Source organism: Mustelus asterias, chromosome 2 (assembly GCF_964213995.1).
Source record: "Mustelus asterias chromosome 2, sMusAst1.hap1.1, whole genome shotgun sequence".
Classification (NCBI taxonomy): domain Eukaryota; kingdom Metazoa; phylum Chordata; class Chondrichthyes; order Carcharhiniformes; family Triakidae; genus Mustelus; species Mustelus asterias.
Genome location: NC_135802.1, coordinates 144,348,660 through 144,363,165, shown reverse-complemented (window position 1 = coordinate 144,363,165; position 14,506 = coordinate 144,348,660). Strand labels below are relative to the sequence as shown.

Sequence of the window (14,506 nt, the reverse complement as noted above, 5' to 3'; positions counted from 1 at the left end):
AAATAATCGTAATATTTGACATTGTTAAATATCCTGAAACCATTCACAATTAAGGCAAGGTGCTGTATAATTTTTGATTTGTAGTGCATAGCTGATTTGTGTAAATGTCTCACAACACCAGGTTAAAGTCCAACAGGTTTATTTGGAATCAAGATAAACCTGTTGGATTTTAACCTGTGAGACTTCTTACTGTGCCCAACCTAGTCCAGCGCCAGCATCTCCACATCTTGTGTAAATGTGCGGCCTTGTAAAAAAACTTGCGTAGCACAGTGATTTATAGGGGGTGACTTGCATGCAATCCACGTGCGAACTTTTGGGTAAGCATTGGACTAGGCATTGGAGTTAAGTACGAGATTCCATTTATGTGACAGGGGTACAGATCAACTTGCTACAGATATCACTTCCTCACTACAAGTTGCTCTCTGATTTGCGCATTAATAGCTACAATATTTTTTCAGCAGAAGCTGGCAGAATAAATTAGGAAACAAGTACATACTTAAAGATGAATATAGCATACCAACTGTCCTAAGTCTCCTCTTTCACCTTTTTGACCTTGAGTATTGTTCTTGATGCCAACTTCACCCTAAATAAAATGAACAAATGAATCCAGCAAACTTCAACAAAACTGTGTTACAGAATTTCTCAGTAGTATCCAATGGTGAAGAATTGAAATTTGATAGTAATTCTAGGAACTTATTCAAACGAACTCCATATACATTGTGACAAAGTTATCTATTGTTTTAGTAATAAGGCTGAAAAGGAGCTTATCACAAAACCAAAACATTTTTTTAATAAGAATGTCCAGTCCACCATGTGTGAGTAACCCAATTTCTAATTATTAGAAATTAGTTTCAAAGAACTGTACAGAACCATTTATGAGTTTAATTTGGTATAGACTAGTCGCCTTCTTAGTCAATTAAATATTTTGTAATTTTTAAAAGGTGCCCCAATTAGTGTTCTTGCATGAAAAAGCTGCTTAATTTGACAAAGGTTTTCTAAATTTATTAGTGTCACAAGTAGGCTTACATTAACACTGCAATGAAGTTACTGTGAACATCCTCTAGTCGCCACACTGTGGTGTCTGTTCAGGTACACTGAGGGAGAATTTAGCATGGAGACTATGTATTGCTCAAACTTAAGCTATACAAAGACTCATGAAACGCAGTGTACTGATTTTAAAGACGTGACTTTATTTAACCAAACAATCGAATGGGAGAATGATATAAGGGTAGCCCAGCATTCAAGAATGCGGGCAGCCCAATGTCACTGTAAGACACAAAACCCTCGCAAGGACAATTATACAGTTACCAAATCATATTGCCTGCCTTTCCAGTGGGCATTATCCAATGAACATTAATACAAATCAGTCAATAATCATCCTGTCATTAACTCCAGCCAATAACAATATACATCTTGACCTCATGGGATTTCATCTGTTATTAAATACAGGCGTTCCTCCCTGTGCTGCCCAACAACACAGAACGCTGGACAGTGAGAATGGTTCCCACCGAATTGAACCCACGTGACATTCATCTGACCCTGCGTGATCAGCTCGGAGCTGCATAGCTCTCTTACTCAAATTGGCATTAGTAGCCATTTTGTTCCCGACAACTGCTGATAACATAGCCTGCTTTCAGTCGAACTATTGTTCTCTGGAATGCAGGCCCTATCTCCTGCCTCATCCATCAAGCCCTGCTGTGTTTTGCTGTTGGCCGAAGCTTTCACAAAATGTCATTAAAAGCAAACAGCATCCATTTTATAAATTCAAAATAAATGTTTTAAATGAGAAATACTCGTTATTCATATAGAGCTATCTTTTATAGCAGCAGCCCTTGTCAGCCTTCCCAAAGTCCAAGAATATTCACTCTTAAGTCAGTATTGTGTTAGTGTGCCTAAACCTATGATTATGAGTTTTATTCGCCTATTCTAGCCCCCTATATCAACAAGCCTCATCAAATGCCCACAAATGGGCAGCACAGTGGCACAGTGGTTAGCACTGCTGCCTCACAGCACCAGGGACCCGGGTTCAATTCCAGCCTCAGGTGACTGTCTATGGGGAGTCTGCACATTCTCCCCGTGTCTGCGTGGGTTTCCTCCGGGTGCTCCGGTTTCCTCCCACAGTCCAAAAATGTGCAGGTTAGGTTGATTGGCCAGGATAAATTGCCCCTTAATGTCAGGCTAATTAGGAAGGTAAATATGTCGGGTTACGGGGATAGGACAGGACCTGGGTGGGATTATTGTCAGTGCAGGCTCGATGGGCCAACTGGCCTCCTTCTGCACTGTAGATTCTATAATATCTATGATAAATGGGCACAATTGGCAGAAAGTCTCCATGGTGATTAATTTGATGTGTGGTTGGGGTCAGTTTGGTGGATGGAGTCAGCTGTCAGTGTGGTGATTTTTAAACTAACACAAAAGTTAGCGAAACTGAATTAGCGCTGGTCGCAATTGCTGCTTGAAATTCCTTAACCTTCCTTGAATTTGGGAAAAGTGCCCAGCAAAAAAGAAAACCCAAGACGCAATGGCATTTTATAAATTCAAAATAAATGTTTTAAATGAGAAATATTCATTATTCATATGGAGCTGACATTTATAGCAGCAGCCCTTGTCAGCCTTCCCAAAGTCCAAGAATATTCACTCTTAAGTCAGTATTGTGTTAGTGTGCCTAAACAGAATTCTCTGTCCTCGCCCATGGCTGGGATTCTCCAGTCCCGCTGTAATGAATGGAGTTTTGGCTGAGCGCCAAATTCTCTGTTCTCACTGGCAGCAGAAGCGGGACGAATGAGATCAGAGAATTCCGGCCAATATTAAAACCCTAGTTACTAAAAAATACAATAAATAAACATCGAATACAGACTTTCTTTTTATCCATATATAAATGATGTGGTTTTACTTACACGGTCTCCACGCAAACCTGGTTTTCCATGCTCACCAGGGCCTCCTTTTTGGCCTTTTATGCCCTAGAAATGGTGCACAATTTGTTAATACTCAAAGTACTATCAAGCATGTTTTCAACACCCATTCAAGCACCATTTAAAAAATTCACACCGAGAAATCTTTTCTTCTTTCCTCTCAGCCTCAGCACCAAACAATTCTCATCACTGTTGCTTTTAACCACCCTTCCAATTCATTATCTTCTCTCTCCTCTGAATTCACTGCCTCCTACCGTCCCTTAATCTCTCTTTCCACATAAACTGCCCAGCCTATGTTAATGGCCAAAGAACAAAGAACAGTACAGCACAGGAAACAGGCCCTTCGGCCCTCCAAGCCTGTGCCACTCCTTGGTCCAACTAGACCAATCGTTTGTATCCCTCCATTCCCAGGCTGCTCATGTGACTATCCAGGTAAGTCTTAAACGATGTCAGCGTCCCTGCCTCCACCACCCTACTTGGCAGCGCATTCCAGGCCCCCACCACCCTCTGTGTAAAAAACATCCCTCTAATATCTGAGTTATTCTTCGCCCCTCTCACCTTGAGCCCATGACCCCTCGTGAACGTCACTTCTGATCTGGGAAAAAGCTTCCCACCGTTCACCCTATCTATCCCCTTCATAATCTTGTACACCTCTATTAGATTTCCCCTCATTCTCCATCTTTCCAGGGAGAACAAGCCCAGTTTACCCAATCTCTCCTCATAGCTAAGACCCTCCATACCAGGCAACATCCTGGTAAACCTTCTCTGCACTCTCTCTAACGCCTCCACGTCCTTCTGGTAGTGCGGCGACCAGAACTTGACGCAGTACTCCAAATGTGGCCTAACCAGCGTTCTATACAGCTGCATCATCAGACTCCAGCTTTTATACTCTATACCCCATCCTATAAAGGCAAGCATACCATATGCCTTCTTCACCACCTTCTCCACCTGTGTTGCCACCTTCAAGGATTTGTGGACTTGCACACCTAGGTCCCTCTGTGTTTCTATACTCCTGATGACTCTGCCATTTATTGTATAACTCCTCCCTACATTATTTCTTCCAAAATGCATCACTTCGCATTTATCCGGATTAAACTCCATCTGTCACCTCTCCGCCCAATTTTCCAGCCTATCTATATCCTGCTGTATTGCCCGACAATGCTCTTCGCAATCCGCAGGTCCAGCCATCTTCGTGTCAGTCCTTCGATCTTGAACCCCATGTAGCATTGTTATTCCCATTGCTTCAATCAGATAAGACCATTTATGATCACTTTAATCATATCACTCTCCATTGCATCCCTCTTGCACTTCCCAATCCTTATTCCTTCAAAATCCCAAAGCTCTAGCCTTTGGCTGTCCATTCACCATGATAATTCTGCTCAATGGCACCTCCACCTTCACCTTTGATGTCTCCATCCCCAATAAAACCATTACCCTCTCAACTGACCATTTCTGCTGGTGTGCCCCTCACTTACGTTCCCTTAAGTTCATGGGGTGCAGACCTGAATGGGTATGGCAGACAATTGTTTTAAACATTCACCAGTCTGGCTGGCACACACATAAAGAGCAATCGGGTCCTGTTCTCATTTACCAGATCTGTTTGGAATGCAAAGATGACTCCCAGCCTCTTATCTCTACTGCAACCCCTCTTCCTTGTCTCCTCTACCCTCACCTCCAACAGCAAGTGTGAGGAGCTCAGGGACTTACTTGTTACTAAGATTGAGACTAACACAATGCTGCCTTTGCCACTTCCTTCTCTTCCCCTAGCACATGAGCCAAATTTCCTCCAAAGTCCCCCTCACATTTGTGGCCAGAGTTCAGGGCCAAGGGCTTAAGTTCTGGAATTCCCCCTAAACCTCTCTATGAGCCCGATTTTACTATCACGTTGCTCCCGTTTTCGGGCGCGAAAACTAGGAAAAAGTCAAGCGTGAGGCGAGTAGTGCGATCCGCCTCCGTGTCGGTTCCCCCTTTACCAAGGCCCGAAAATGGCCACGATCAGGACCGCGTGCAAAACGGACGCGAAGGCCATTTAAATGCATTTGCATCCATTTAAATTGAGTTAATCGGCTGATTGCCCAAATTTACCGGCACTTCCCCCTTTACCACCGCGTTCGCCGATCAAAATCGGCGCGAAACAGACATGCTCCATAAAAGTTTGATTCGGGCGCTCCAGTTAGTGAGGAGGTAGGTGCTTAGCGTCCGATGGCTCTCTGCTTGAGATTGGTGGGGAGGAGGGGGTGTCCACTGCCACTCTGCTTGAGATCAGTGGGGGTGAAAGGGGTCCACTGCCACTCTGTCTGAGATCAGTGGGGGTGAAAGGGGGTCCACTGCCACTCTGCCTGAGATCAGTGGGGGTGAAAGGGGGTCCGCTGCCACTCTGCCTGTGATCAATGAAGGGAAAGGGGAGGTCCACTGCCATTCTGCCTGAGATTGGTGGGAGGGGGGAAGGGGGGGAGAATGGGGGGACTGGGATCGGTCTGGGTGGCAGAGGGGGTGGGGGATAATGGGGTCAGTAATGTTGTGGAGGTGGGGCAATGTCTGTGGGGGCCAAGGGGAGGCATTATCCAGCCCGGGAGCGATGTGGCAGGGGAGCAGCATTCTATCATTTTCTTTTCTGTGCATGCGCAGTTGAAGGTGCCGATCGGAGCTGCAGGATTTCGGGTGCATTTAGCCCCACCCACAGGCTTCTGCAACGTGCTTTGGAATCGCTGATATTTTTGCAGGCAGAGTACGTATGGGGGCGCCTGAGAACAGGTCTAAAAGTCGGATCTGAAAACTCCTAGTTTCAAGTCCGCCCAGCACTTAGAATCAAAATGGTAAAATAGGGCGCTATGTCTCTTTAAGACGCTCCATAAAGCTTATCTTTGACCAAGCTTTGGGTCTGTGGTGAACCATAGATGGTTACCACTATGGGTACTGAACCATAGATGGTTATCACTATGGGTACTTGTACATATGTTACTCTTGTTACTGTTGGGGTTAGGGTTGGGGTGTTCCACCTGTTGGCATTGTTCTGTGGTACACTCCGGTTGGCTCCGCCTTCCTATAGGAGTATAAAGGTCACTGCACTTCCTAGTGACCCTTTAGTCTGGGATTGTATTGTTAAGCAGTATGCTCCATTCTTGTTGCTAATAAAAGCCTTTATTTCCCGGGTACGATCCAGCCTCCCGAGTGAATTAATCGCGCATCAGGGTCTCCTATCCTAATATCTCCTTTTGCAGCGCAGTGTCAATCTTTTTGCTTTCTAATTCTCCTGTGAAGCCCCTTGGCATATTTTACTACATTATTGATACAAGTTATTATTTTGCCGGATGACCATATATAATGCATTCCACAGGCTAGCTCTGATTACTACAGTTCCCATCAAATCAGTTGCTTTTTGTCTTTATAATAATTATTATTCTTCACATAAATGAAGGAAAAGGCGGAAGATGTGAATCAATGAATCACTTGGGTGGTGTTTATGGGACTGTGGCTCTTGACGAGGCTGAAGCTTATCTGTGCATGGTGGCACAGTGTTTAGCACTGCTGCCTGACAGCGCCAGGGACCTGGGTTTGATTCCCGGCTTGGTCACTGTCTGTGTGGAGTTTGCACATTCTCCCTGTGTCTGCGTGGGTTTACTCCGGGTGTTTTGGTTTCCTCCCACAGTCCAAAGCTGTATGGGTTAGGTAGATTGGCCATGCTCAGTTGCCCCTTCGTGTCAGGGGGACCAGCTAGGGGAATGCATGGGGCTATGGGGATAGGGCCTGGGTGAGATTGTGGTTGGTGCAGACTCGATGGACCAAATGGACTCCTTCTGCACTGTAGGATTCTATAATGATCAAAATTTAGTCTATGTTATATCAACCAAGTTACAAGGCCATTTATTTGCACAAAAAAGACTGCAGTTCAGATTATCTCAGATTTTAAGCAGTGGGACCAGAAAATCTCGCTGGCAGGAAGGGCTGGAAAATCCCACCCAAAATCATTTCTATGCTTTAAAGATAATTTCAGATTGACTCACTTCCGTACCATGAACAGTTTTAGATTTGTGCCTGGCACCAGAGGTATTGCACTCACTTTTTCCGATTGGTTCTGCTAATTGTTTACCTCAAGATGACACTTCGAAGAAAAGCAGATTTAACTTATTTGACAATTTGCAAACTACCAGTGTTCTCCAGCAACTGAAACAAACATTCAGTTCCTTCAGTGACAAGTCCAACAATAATATTCCACTTCAGTTTAGTGCTGAGGGAGGGCTGCAATTTCGGTTGCGTCCAGAGGTGTTAAACTCTGGCCCAACAGTCTGCTTGTGCTGGGTGGCACGGTGGCACAGTGGTTAGCACTGTTGCCTCACAGCGCCAGGGACACATGTTCGATTCCCGGCTTGGGTGATGGTCTGTGTGGAGTTTGCACATTCTCCCCGTATCAGCACGGATTTCCTCCGGGTGCTCTGGTTTCCTCCCACAGTCCAAAGATGTGCGGGTTAGGTGGATCGGCCATGCTAAATTGCCCTTTAGTTGTCAGGGGGACTAGCTAAGGTAAATGCATGGGGTTACGGGGATAGGGCCTGGGTGGGATTGTGGTCGGTGCAGACTCAATGGGCCGAATGGCCTCCTTCTGCACTGTAGGATTCTATGAAACATAGCTGGATGTTAGAGATGGATATCGCCAACCTGTTGTCATTAACGTATCAGTGCATTAAGGATGAATAAACATATTCAATCCATCTAAGCTCATTCATTCGAAAATAGTCAGAGGTTTCCGAAATGGTTCCAGGGATTTTGGGCATCCATTCTAGCGCGGGGGGTAAATTTAATCGAGGTTATGGGTTCTCATCTGCCAGAGGGAGAGATGGGAAGAGCCTTATATTGCCTGCTTTAGGGAGGTATTGCATGCCAATCAGGTGCAATAGGTCTTTCTCAGGATCAAGGACCACAGTGCAGCCATCCCCCACCCCTCCAACCCCTCTCCCCCAAAAGCTAAGGGCTTACAGCTCTCCATTGCAGGTTATACCAGCAATGCACACACCTGAGGCCCAGGATCAATGTGGGACATAGGACACAGATGAGTTGAGGGCAGGATGGAGGATGCAGGGAGGTCTTAACTAATTAGGAGATGGGTGGGAGTGGGCCAGGAGAAAAGGCAAGCGACCGTGTCTCAGCAGGCCCCGCCTCTTCTCAATGCCAACTCTCTTAGAACATAGAACATTACAGCGCAATACAGGCCCTTCGGCCCTCGATGTTGCGCCGACCAGTGGAACCAATCTAAAGCCCCTCTAATCTACACTATTCCAATATCATCCATATCTTTATCCAATAACCATTTGAATGCTCTTAATGTTGACGGGTCCACCACTGCTGCAGGCAGGGCATTCCACGTCCTTACCACTCTCGGAGTAAAGAATCTACCTCGAACATCTGTCCTATATCTCTCATCCCTCAATTTAAAGCTATGTCCCCTCGTGCTAGCCATCACCATCCGAGGAAAAAGGCTCTCACTATCCACCCCATCTAATCCTCTGATCATCTTATATGCCTCTATTAAGTCACCTCTTAACCTTCTTCACTCTAACGAAAACAACCTCAAGCCCCTCAGCCTTTCCTCATACGATTTTCCCACCATACCAGGCAACATCCTGGTAAATCTCCTCTCCACCCTTTCCAACACTTCCACATCTTTCCTATAATGCGGCGACCAGAACTGTACGCAATACTCCAAATGCGGCCGCACCAGAGTTTTGTACAGTTGCAACATGACCTCCTGGCTCCGAAACTCAATCCCTCTACCAATAAAAGTTAACACACCGTACGCCTTCTTAACAACCCTATCAACCTGGGTGCCAACTTTCAGGGATCTATGCACATGGGCACCCAGATCCCTCTGTTCATCCACACTACCAAATATCTTACCATTAGCCCAGTACTCTGTATTCCTGTTACTCCTTCCAAAGTGAATCACCTCACACTTTTCCGCATTAAACTCCATTTGCCACCTCTCAGCCCAGCTCTGCAGCTTATCTATGTCCCTCTGTAACCTACCACTTCCCTCCGCACTGTCTACAACTCCACCGACTTTAGTGTCATCCACAAATTTACTAATCCATCCTTCTACGCCCTCATCCAGGTCATTAATAAAAATGACAAACAGCAGTGGCCCCAAAACAGATCCTTGCAGTAGACCACTAGTAACTGAACTCCAGGATGAATATTTCCCATCAACCACCACCCTCTGTTTTCTTACAGCTAGCCAATTCCTGATCCAAACCACTAAATCACCCTCAATCTCATGTGTCCGTCTTTTCTGCAAAAGCTTACCATGGGGAACCTTATCAAATGCTTTGCTGAAATCCATATACACCACATCAACCGCTTTACCCTCATCCACCTCTTTGGTCACCTTCTCAAAGAACTCAATAAGGTTTGTGAGGCACGACCTGAGGCAAAACCGTGCTGACTATCCCTAATCAAATTATTCCTTTCTAGGTGATTATAAATCCTATCTCTTATAATCCTTTCCAATACTTTGCCCACAACAGAAGTAAGCCTCACCGGTCTATAATTACCAGAGTTGTCCCTACTCCCCTTCTTGAACAAGGGGACAACATTTGCTATCCTCCGGTCTTCTGGCACTGTTCCTGTAGACAATGACGACACAAAGATCAAAGCCAAAGGCTCTGCAATCTCCTCTCTAGCCTCCCAGAGAATCCTAGGATAAATCCCATCTGGCCCAGGGGACTTATCTATTTTTACCCTTTCCAGAATTGCTAACACCTCCTCCTTATGAACCTCAATCCCGTCCAGTCCAACAGCCTGCATCTCAGTACTCCCCTCGACAACACTGTCCCTCTCCAGTGTGAATACCGACGAAAAATATTCATTTCGTGCCTCTCCTATCTCTTCAGACTCCACGCACAACTTCCCACTACTGTCCTTGACTGCCCTAATCTTACCCTAGTCATTCTTTTACTCCTGACATACCTATAGAAAGCTTTAGGGTTTTCCTTGATCCTACCTGCCAAAGACTTCTCATGTCCCCTCCTGGCTCTTCTTAACTCTTTCTTTAGGTCCTTCCTGGCTAACTTGTAACTCTCAAGTGCCCTAACTGAGCCTTCACGTCTCATCTTAACATAAGTCTCCTTCTTCCTCTTCACAAGAGATTCAACCTCCTTAGTAAACCACGGTTCCCTCACACGTCTGCTTCCTCCCTGCCTGACAGGTACATATTTATCAAGGACGCGTGGTAGCTGTTCCTTGAACAAGTTCCACATTACAATTGTGCCCATCCCCTGCAGTTTCCTTCCCCAACCTATGCCACCTAAATCTCGCCTAATCGCATCATAATTTCCTTTCCCCCAGCTATAACTCTTGCCCTTTGGTATATGTGTATCCTTTTCCATTGCTAAGGTAAACGTAATCGAATTGTGGTCACTGTCACCAAAGTGCACACCTACCTCCAAATCTCACACCTGGCCTGGTTCATTACCCAGTACCAAATCCAAATCTTGAACAGGCATTGAAACCCAGACAGCCCCGCACAGTGATTGCCCTATCCACTATTTGAATACCAGCAATAGCGAGATGAGACCCTTTAATGGGAGTTACTTGCTCACTTGAATATCTCAACTGCATGGCGGTTAGCACTGCTGCCTCACAGCGCCAGGGACCCGGGTTCGATTCCCAGCTTGGGTCACTGTCTCTCCATGTCTGCGTGGATTTCCTCTGGGTGTTCCGGTTTCCTCCCACAGTCCAAAAATGTGCGGGTTAGGTGGATTGGCTAAATTGCCCCTTAGTCTCAGGGGGACTAGCTGGAGTAAATGCAGGTGATTATGGGGATAGGCCTGGGCAGATTGTGGTTGGTGCGGGCTTGATGGGCCAAATGTAGGATTCTGTGATTTTACGACCCAAACTGCATCGAGCTGGGAAGGCCATCCACGATCCTCCCCACCTCAGACTTACTCAGGGCAAAGGTAGAAATTCTGTGATGTAAAAGTTTCATTCCATAGCCTAATTTCTCTCATCTTTTCTCATACTACGTTCCTCTGATTTCAATTTGATCGGCTTCTGGAACTGCCCCTGTGTCTAGGTGAGTAGAATATAGACATAGTGCAAGCAATGAACAATATCACTACAATTTCTTCTAACTTGTGCTATACTGCTTTGTCTCCTTGTTTATTTCTGCTCTGCACTGATAGTTTTAAGTTCAAATTAATTTCACTTTTCAACAACTGTTAATGTAAGTGGGGGCCTGGATAGTTTTCCATGGAGACAGGATACAGGAGCCAGGTCTGTTTTTATTTCAGAAGTCCATGCCTAGTGGAAAACTGACAGAAGTTCAAAGTTAGTTAAGTTCATTAGGCAGGATTGAGTGGGACCTTGCACCCCTCATTGGGGTGGTAGTCCTGCCCTCTGAAGCTGTTGGACAATTGGATTTCCTGGCAGTTCCATCAGTCCTACCAGTGCCAGGAAGACAGTACTGGGCGGTTGCCAGGATTGTGGGTGAGGTAAGGAGCCCAAGACCCAGAGAGTGGTGAATCTGTGGAATGCACCACCACAGAAAATAGTTGAGACCAAAACATTGTGTGATTTCAAAAAGAAATTAGATATAACTCTTGGGGCTAAAGGAATAAAGGGATTTGTGGGGGAAAGGCGGGATCAATATATTGAAATTGATGATCAGCCATGATCATGGAGAATGACAGAGCAGGCTCAAAGGGCCAAATGGCTTAGGCTTGCTTCTAGTTTCTATATTTCTAAGTTAAGTCTGGGGTCTTGGGCTGGGAATGTTAGGCTAGGTTAGGGACAGGGGCAATGGAGTGGAGACAATGGGATTAAGGGAGTGAGCAGATAGGAATAAAAGGGAATGGTTCAATTAAGAGGGGCCGCCCTACAAAGGGCAGCCCTCGATGAGTGAGCGCCTCATCCTTCCTGCCCTTTAACCATCTAGGATTAAAAATTGGCCTGCCCTGCTGCCCACACCAAACATATTATGGCATGGCCCGCATACTGTTATGGTCAATAGGCTTGGTGACAAGTATAATCATCGAATCATCGAACCATAGAATCCCTTAGTGCAGAAGGAGGCCATTCGGCCCATCAAGTCTGCACCGACAACAGTCGACCCTTAATTGGTCATTTAAATATGGCGGGCGGGCGTAAATTGTCAGCACCACAATCTCCCCTGTAAACCTTTCTAATAGAGCGAGCGTAGGGGTGGGCATGAAGTTAGTGAGATGGTCGCCTGCCATTTTATTTGCCCCCTCAGGAAACACACCCCCCACCGCCGCCCCCCCACCCCCCCGCCCGTCATCTTCATGCTCAAGTGAATGTAATAAATCCCATTGCACTTTATTGAAGAAGAGCAGTGGCGTTCTCCCTGGTATCCTGGTCACTCTTTTATCCCCCAATCAATACCACAAAAAACAGATTGTCTGACTATTACTGAATTGCTGACTGAGGCAGCTTGCTGAGTGCATCTTTGCTGTTGTGTTTCCTACATTACAAACAATGACTATCCTTCAAAAAGTACATCATTTTCTGTAAAGCACTTTGAGATGTGCAACGGTCATGCAAAGTGTTCTCTAAATGTAAGTCTTTTCTTCCTTTCACTATTGTTGGTGAAACATTGCAAAAAATCATGGCTGGAATTTTACTGGCCCTCCCACCATGGGAATTGGAGGGCCGAGGGGCAGAGCATGGGAAGATCCGTTGACCTCGGGCGGGATTTTACGGTTTCAGGACAAGCAAGGCCGTAAAATCCCACCCAATGTGCCTCATCCCAAAGCTAACCGCCCAGCATGCCTCTTGTTGCATAAGGATGAAACACAGTGGCTGACGAACCAAGACTCACTAATTAAAAATAAAATACCGCAGATAAAGTAGTTTATTTATTAGTCACAAGTAAGGCTTACATTAACACTGCAATGAAGTTACTGTGAAATTCCCTTTGTCGCCACAGTCCAGCACCTGTTCAGGTCAATGCACCTAACCAGAACGTCTTTCAGAATGTGGGAGGAAACCGGAGCACCTGGAGGAAATCCACACAGACACAGGAAAACGTGCAGACTCCACACAGACAGTGATCCAAGCCGAGAATCGAACCTGGGTCCCTGGCACTGTGAAGCAGCAGTGCTAACCATTGTACTACAGCACCAGGGACCTGGGTTCGATTCCCAGTTTGAGTCACTGTCTGTGCAGAGTGTATACATTCTCTCCGTGTCCGCGTGGGTTTCCTCTGGGTGCTCTGGTTTCCTCCCACAGTCTGAAAGATGTGCAGGTTAAGTGCATTGGCCATGCTAAATTCTCCCTCAGTGTACTTGAACAGGCGACTAGGGGATTTTTGCAGTAACTTCATCGCAGTGTTAATGTAAGTCTACTTGTGACACTAATAAATAAATAAACTTCAAACTTTAAAATGGGGCTGTTAATGGTGCCATTAGGGACTGAAGAGTGTTAATAGTGGCAAAGGTAGGATAGCAGAATGTGTTAATGGGGGAACAGAGATCAGTGGGAGCAAAACTGAACAACAAGGGACAATGTCCATGTGGGGGAGGGGTGGGTTGTGTTGGGACAAGCCAGAAGAACCAAACACAGGTTCATTAACCATAGGTGCTAAAGAAAGAAACTGCATCTGATGGAAGAGTTCTGATAAGGGTCAGCAATTAAATATTTGTTGATCGGGGTGCTTTAATCTGATTGTTAGAAGTTGACAGTACCGGATTTCCTGAGTTTCCTTTGTCACCGGGAGCTCCTGGAAATCCATTGTCTCCCTGTAAGAACACGGTACACTATTAATACTTCTTAACATTTTAATAAATATTCTTAGTGAGTGGTCAAGTTCAGAAAACCAATACCTGTTCTCCAAATATTCCATCAACACCATGTTCCCCAGCACTACCCTGTCAGAACGGAAACGTTACACAGAGTTAGTAAAGTTGGGAATGTACGGAATGAAACAAGACCTTCTGATTTTGCTGAAGAATAGTGTGCAGGAATAAATGTTCCATATTTACCTTCTCTCCTGGATATCCCACTTTTCCCTGAAAAAAAAAACCTAATTCGTCAAATTGCAATTCTAAAAATAAACAGATTTGAGAAATGTTGATAGTCTATGATTCACAAGGTGGAGTTTCTTGCCTTGGGGCCTGGAGGGCCAGTGCATCCTTCAATTCCTTGAGTTCCATTGATACCTGGTGGGCCCCTTTCACCCTAAAAATATGTTTTGAAAAATTATTCGGACATTTCAAATGACCAATATGATTAAAGCTGCAATAAATCACATCAAATGTCAAAGGTAATTTGCTGCTTTCAAGCAAAGTTGAAAATAATTCCCACAATTTTATCTCTGAACTGTACTTAATTAATAAATGGATGGCACTATGGAATAAAGACTATACCAGTCAGAGGAAGAACAACACAAACTGATGGCGGTGACAGCAAATTGTGCAAAAAATCTCTGTACTATTTTAGAAGGAAGATATCCATAGACATAAATAATGGAGGCTTTGAAAGGCTGAGATTATTAGCATACATGAATGCCAAGGTACTTAATTGTTATCTTTAAATTTGTAGATGACCATTTTATATGATATGGCCATTTTCAAGTTGGTTTATTT

General features: G+C 45.1%; 1 protein-coding gene across 1 annotated transcript in view; it reads right to left on the bottom strand.

The window, feature by feature from the left end:
• Positions 1-14,506, bottom strand: part of LOC144511908 (collagen alpha-6(VI) chain-like) — a 103,153-nt gene that overhangs the window by 38,378 nt on the left and 50,269 nt on the right. Inside the window, exons 9-14 of the mRNA XM_078242364.1 lie at positions 14,028-14,099; positions 13,904-13,930; positions 13,745-13,789; positions 13,607-13,660; positions 2,898-2,960; positions 518-583 (exon numbers count right to left, since the gene is read on the bottom strand). Coding sequence (XP_078098490.1) covers positions 518-583; positions 2,898-2,960; positions 13,607-13,660; positions 13,745-13,789; positions 13,904-13,930; positions 14,028-14,099 — 327 coding nt within the window. The remainder of the gene's footprint in view (positions 1-517; positions 584-2,897; positions 2,961-13,606; positions 13,661-13,744; positions 13,790-13,903; positions 13,931-14,027; positions 14,100-14,506) is intronic.